General features: G+C 39.1%; 1 protein-coding gene across 2 annotated transcripts; it reads right to left on the bottom strand.

Annotated features, from left to right (window-relative positions):
- Window positions 1–388: 388 nt before the first annotated feature.
- LOC114474479 (4F2 cell-surface antigen heavy chain) lies at window positions 389–5,303 on the bottom strand. Of its 2 annotated transcripts, XM_028464831.1 has the most exons (10): window positions 5,122–5,303; window positions 3,648–4,014; window positions 2,455–2,610; window positions 2,288–2,382; window positions 2,127–2,204; window positions 2,012–2,067; window positions 1,747–1,942; window positions 1,057–1,161; window positions 935–988; window positions 389–850 (listed from the first exon to the last, which is right to left on the bottom strand). In XM_028464831.1, the coding sequence occupies exons 2-10, from the start codon at window positions 4,003–4,005 to the stop codon at window positions 455–457; spliced, it is 1,494 nt and encodes a 497-aa protein (XP_028320632.1). In that variant the 5' UTR covers window positions 4,006–4,014; window positions 5,122–5,303; the 3' UTR covers window positions 389–454. The 2 variants fall into 2 exon arrangements, with proteins under 2 accessions (XP_028320632.1, XP_028320633.1); XM_028464832.1 differs by lacking the exon at window positions 5,122–5,303 and having other exon boundaries at window positions 3,648–4,134.
- Between the last annotated feature and the right edge of the window lie 1,448 nt (window positions 5,304–6,751).

The raw sequence follows: 6,751 nt of genomic DNA, 5'->3' as shown, positions 1-6,751 counted from the left end.
TGAAATGTAATGAGCAACAGTCAGAGAGGTTTACATTGTGGACAAAGTATTTAGGTACAAAACACAGGCGCAGAGAATTAGATGTGTTGCAGCACCACTGTCTGGTCAATCAGAGAATCTTCAATGTTAGAGAAAGGAAAATGAATTCAATTTAATGACTAATGAAATAGCATTTGACATCACTGCCATCAATTCTATTTTATTTACAAATCACACAAAATGTTCATCTCACCATAACAGCATTAGATGTCATTGGCTGTTTAAAAATAACTAGAAAAAACAAAGTTATGAAATTATTTCAGATCAAAAAAAAACAAAAACACTAAACAAATGGCACACTGAAATATTGCTTTATTTTCAGGAACTGAAGTCATTAAAACTTGTTCGAGAAAGATTACAGTTGCTGTGTGAGATACAACAGCTTGGCTCCAAAGACACATTAGTGACATCAGACCTATGAGTAGCTTCCACCCTGGAACAGTTTGATCACAATGGCCTCATAGGGTTGCAGCTTCAGAGCGTACAGAGAAGTGGAGCCTAATCGATCCTGTCCTGTGCTGGATACAAACACTCCAGCCTCAGGCAGGGACTGGGCCCAGGCTGGATCCAGGGCATGGGGCACAGGCCCAACATTGAGGAGAATAATGAAATGGACACAACCCCAGGACCGTAAAAAGGCCAGGATGGGGGGGTTTGTAGGCGAGGGAGCTGTGGAGTTTGAAGGGATCATGTTGGAGGTGTTGAAAGGCAGGAAGGTGAAACTGCCATAAAGTAGAGCTTCTTCTCTGGCTCTGGAATGGCTTAGGGAGGTAAAAAGGGCCAGATTTGAACGTGTTGATGTCTCCTCTCCCTGAAGTAGCAACATTAGAGAGAAAACACATGACTCAGACATCACTGCAACTGTTCCATAACAGTAAACAGGTTTATTACTCACAGCAGAGGCGTCCGATTGCTCATCGCTTTTACCGTTGACTGGAAGAGACACATTCTGTGTGGCAGATAGGTTTAGTTCAACATCACTTTTTATACAATGAACTCATTTCAAATTAGTTTTACCTGTATTTGATCAACCTCCCCATGTTGAATTACTGGTGATCCGGGCAGTGTCATCGTCAACACCAAAAGTAACCGTTTTAAGTTACGAGATACTTTACCTCCAATCTGCAGAAAGATGCACCACAGCTTTAAAGACCTAACATGCACCTTTAGCATCTAGTATAAAATAATAGAAAATTAACAGCTCTATTTAGTATATCCAGAGGTGAAAGTAATGGATTACAATTACTCACTTTACTGTAATCGAGTTGCTTTTATGGGTACTTTAACTTTTGAGTATATTTCTAAATCAGTAATTTTACTTGTGGGTTGTAAAAGTAATTCATTACATTTCTACACCCAACCGTTACTGAGTAATTTAGTTTTTGTTCAAAATGTACGAACATTGTGAAACTAGAAAAAAAAAAAAAAAAAAAAAACAAACTATCAAATGCATCCCATTATAGCCAACCCAACAGATTAAACATAACGCACTGTGCAAAAACACTATTGAATGCCAGTTAGTTTCACAGTTTTAGAGTTCATAAATGTAGCTATACATAAAGTCTGAGAATTTGTTTTGAATTTAATTCATTGGTGTTTTGTACTTGTACTTCAGTAGGATATATTAGTCTTTACCTGCACATATTTCTACTACACTTAACCTCACGTAATAGATGCCTATCAGTAGCTGTGCTGAGGGAGACTCACTGTCCAGCTCAGCCATATATGCTCTTCCTGTGTTTGTAGATGTGTCTCTATGGCTTCTGCTACTTTCTGCACGGTCAGCAGGTGATGCGATTGTGGCAGAATTGACCTCATGATCACATTGATCAAAGTGATGTTGCTGTGGCTGGAAGTTCTTTGAGGAAGTAGAATGTCTCCTGTCTGTTTCACCAGCACGATCCTGGAACGACAAGCATTTTATTTCTGCACAACTTTCTTGTGAAATTGGCATTTCAGTCCATCACTAAACCTTTCCTCTTCCTGGTTGCCAAATTCCTTAAAGACAGTCCTCCATTCCAGGAGAGTCTGAAACATTAACATTTTGTTAGGAAAGGTTAACATATTGAAAATCTGAATTGTCTTACCTTCTCTGTGTATACTTCATCCGAGTCACAGATGGAAAAGCCTGCCACACCCTGTTCCAACCAAAATCGAACCGCATGCTGTGGAAACAACTGCATCAATCAAGTTCTTGGAAGATCATTGACTTCTGTGTCATGGGTTTTTCTTTTTTTTTTTTTTTTACCTGGGTAGAGCTCGACAGGTTCGACCGCTCCTCGCCAGTGTCATCTTGAGTTCCCGACAGATCGAGATCACAGAAATCCAACACCACTTTCAGATCTGCAGGACAACCAAGAAGCGCACAAATACTTTTCCATCCCAAAACTAGATGAATTGAACTGATTTACTCACTGGCTTTGTTTGATTTTGAGAGCAAATGTTGGATTGTGGTCATATCTTCATTAATTCCATGTAGATTTAGAGGAGATGGCTTCTTATCAAACAGACCTTCCAGGATTAAAGCCCCGATCCCCAAAGAACTGAAGAATGGAAGCTGCTCACTCAGTGCTAAAAAGAAAGTCAACATTTTACACACTGAGAAAGGGTCACAATTAAATTGCAAAGCATAGCTAGAGAAGCTATAGACTTAGGGGACTTAAGTCCATGTTTTTCTAATTGTGGGACGTGTAAGAGCAATGCTTGGATCCTTTGGAATCTGGAGTCAAGATATCAATTCAAAAGTTTATCCTCTTGAAAGTGAGGTAATTCAATCAATTTTTTTATTTATTTTTTTAAACCAGAGCTTAAGTCAGCATCAAATGAGAAAATTTTTATATCCAAGTTAAATGCACTATTTTTCCTCTATGATTGAGGGAGATTTTTTCATTTTGATGATTGTTTATTTTTACACTCAGTTCAATGTTTTGTTGTTGTGGAACACATTGAATAGCCTTGTGTATGAAATGCACTTAAAATAAAATGGCCTTGCCAAAGACGAAAAGTTATTCTTTAATGAATTTCAATATTGGTGTGCAGATGATCCTCTGAAGAGCATATTAGTGCTTGTTGTAATAAAGCCAACAGAAAAGTCCAATAATAGAGAGTAGTCAGTGATTTAAAAGGATTTTTACTGCATGATATTTCATAAAATTGGCATCATGACAAGGTTTAAATTAATATTTTAATGAAGTTAAACTTAGAAATACTTCAAAATGTTATTGAGGGTTACACAAATGAGGAAATCATGGCAAATAGGGCAGAAAATATACTTGACTAGAAATAAGGTGATTTTAAAGATCTATCTTATAATATAATGCATATAAGCCTTTTTAAAAAAAAAAAAACTGAAAGAAATGCAGTTGGAACCAAAATGTTTGTGTCAAGTCACCACATATAGTCACTATTGTAATCTGGCAAGCAACTGACAGTTCATGCGGGAAACCTTCAGCAATATCTGGCAACGCTGTCGCACACCCGTAAACTTGCTGATAGAAGTTCGTTCTAATGTTTTCTGTGACTTTTTCCACCTCTTTTCGAAACCAGCAGAAGGTAAATATATCGCTTGAGTCCCTCTCCTATGAATGTGTGAGCTCAGAGGCTCTTACCGCTGAGGCCCTGTGAACCTCCTGGTGGGGAGAACATCTGGGGCCGCAGCTGGTAGAACAAGGTCCTCTGCCACCAGCGGAGCTCAGGCGCTTCAGGCCGAGGGCTCAACACGATGATAGCGACGGCAGTGGCCAGTATGACTAACCAGGAGAGCCAGAACAGTAGCACCAGGTAACACCGAGCCTTCCTCCATCCGGGTCCACCTGCCACAGCCTCCAGCTCCTCCTGGCTCATGGGCCGCCACTTCTGCACCGGCTCCGGGGCGAACAGCGGGGCCGCTTCGGCGTCCCCCGGCCCGCCCGACAGACCGGCTCCAGGCAGGCTGCCGTACTCTGTGTTCTCGGCGTTCAGAGGCATGTTTTCCGGCTGCAGGTAAAGGAAACACACGGTTCAGCCACACCTGTTTAATGGATGCCTTTGGGCCCCTGACTCCATATAAATGACTAGAAGATTAAAACTGGTAATATCTGCACAGACACATTCAACTCTGAGTCCACCTGTCTATAACACAGCTGATTTTAATTAATTCAATTAACCTACCACGCCCTTTTCTATTTGGCACATGGCTCTCTAATTAGAAAAATAAGAATAATTTACAACATTCAAAGTAAGTTTAGAAAACCATTCCGAATATACATCTTAAAAGTATGTTCAAGTTAAAATATTTATTAATAATATATGTTTTAAAAAGGAAGTTTTACATGTACAGGGTCACATTAAGTGCTAAACATTTTTTATGCTGTCAGTTAATTGCAAGTCTTTGTTGCTTTCATTCTTTGGAGTGGTTTGGTATTGATGGAGGTAAATTTGTGTCTTTATTATGCAAACAAAAAAATAACTTTTCAATGAAAAAAGTTTACTCCAATAAAAAAATAAACATTTTCAATCAATGAAAATGTGTTCAACTGCATATATATATATATATATATATATATATATATATATATATATATATATATATATGCTGAAATTGAATGAGTATTTCTTTACATTTTATATTATAAGCATTTTTTAAATGACAAAAAGATCCAGGAAGGTACTTTCTTAGCCTAATCCATAGGCAAAACCAATTATACACAACTTTTCTCAAAGTTGATGTTTTTGTAAGAAAGTGTCAGCTTGTCTTCTAAAGCAAGCTGCAGTTTAAAAAACAAAAAAAACCAAAAAAACAATTAGTATTAGCATCTATAGAGTCAATCACCGAGAGACAGCAATGCTAACAAATACTACAGAGGTGAAGTGATGCAGAATCATATTTTCTGGGGTCATTTGCTTGTTTATAGGCTGCAACATTTATTTTTTTTGGCATGTTTGATGCAAAAGGAAAACTGCACAATGCACCAAGCATTGGGTCCCATCCTTGGAGGCATGAAACCAAAATTAATTTGCACACAGAACATATGATAAAGACCTCTGCTCTGATGGTTAACGCCATCGTTTTTTTAAATAAAGAAGACTCCAACGTATACTCACGTGGTTCTGAAGTGGATCAGGTTCTTCTATGCTTTTCCTCTTATTCTGTCTTTATCTGTTAGAATGATAATTTCCTTCAGAGTTCTGCATCCCTGAGCTGGATATTTCAGTGATCAGACTAGGCACGGTTCAGCAGAAAGAGGAGCTTGCTGTCCAATAAAAGCTCTGCCCAGCAAATTAATACAGAGGTGCTGAGCCTCACCACACCTTTGCAACACATTCTGCAAAACCCATGACTGCAGGGGAGGGAGGTCCATACAGTGGCTACAGTATGCTTTTTCTTACTGTAAGGGAGTTGGAAGTATTTTTCCTCAACGTTTAAAAAAATAAATGAATTGTGATCACTATTTCTTGATGATCTTTAAGCTCAAATGAACAAATGTTGATAACACATTATAATAATATACATGCCCTCTAATGGGCCACTTTTCTGAAGTTTTTATGCTGCTTGTAAACATCGTGTCCTTCCCTCTTGTATACACCCCCCACCCCCTTACTCCAGAACCAAATGTCTCCTGCATTCTTCATCCTTTAACGTGTTGTCCTATGGCTTTTCCCTGTTCTGGCACATGTTTGTATTGCTATAACAGGTCTCTGCCATCCATGTCACCTTTGCACTCTGACAGCTGTGTGCAAATTGATTATTTACTGTGAGTTACCATAGTTCATCACAAGGTTTTATGATACTTATGCAAAACGCAGGTGACAACAAAGCTCATGGCCACATTGGCCAGGGGGTAAAAGCAACATTGGATACAGTTGCATGATGTTTTTGAATTCGGAATTAGTCATTCCGAATTAAATCATTAGGAATTAAAGTGTTCTGCTTCGTGTTTACATAGAAATAGTAATTCCCGAATAGCAGTGGCTATTCGTACATAGTCTTATAAAATATACCGACATTCTATCCGTATGTAGCGCCCCTCATTGGCCAGTTTTGGTGACGTGATCGGTCACATAATTAAGACTCTACGTACTTGTACTTCTGTTTGCTATTAATACGTAGATTCCTAAACTACGTTACAGACTAACTATCCCTAAATCCTAACCCTAACCGAAACCCTAAACTACGTTACGGACTAACTAACCCTACGGCTACGTACGAATACCCACTTTGTTCCCGAATTGAGGTGTACATGGAAAACCAGTTTTCGGCTTTATTCAATTCTGCTTTAGGTCTGGGGGTTGGGAAGGTTCTGATTGGACAGGGGTAGAACGTGGTGTATCACGTCTATTGTGAAAAAACACAACAAACCTTTTATTGTCGGCTGTAACACAGAAGACCACACATGAGAGCTGTTTTCACCTTTATTTTGATTGTAGTTTTGAAGCAACGGCACAACAATAACGCACTTTTGTCCGAGGAGTGGAAGGGAGATAGGAAGTAATCACCGGTAAATAAAGCCCAGTAAAACTCTGGAAAACATAACCAGGAATAAGTAGTTGCTCCCTGGGAAAGATAGTAGCTCTAACAACCGTTACAATGATAAACTTGTGATGTTACAGCCTGTGAATGCAGTACCAGGATGCATTTACTCCATCTCTGGGTCTTAGTGCAAGTCGTCCGGTGAACCCTGTTCCGTTTACCGAGGACTGAGGTCCGTGTGTGTAATACCATCCAATGTTTTCA

Source organism: Gouania willdenowi, chromosome 13 (genome assembly GCF_900634775.1).
Source record: "Gouania willdenowi chromosome 13, fGouWil2.1, whole genome shotgun sequence".
NCBI lineage: Eukaryota > Metazoa > Chordata > Actinopteri > Blenniiformes > Gobiesocidae > Gouania > Gouania willdenowi.
Note: the sequence above shows the minus strand (reverse complement) of the source record. Positions and strands in the feature narration are given on the sequence as shown.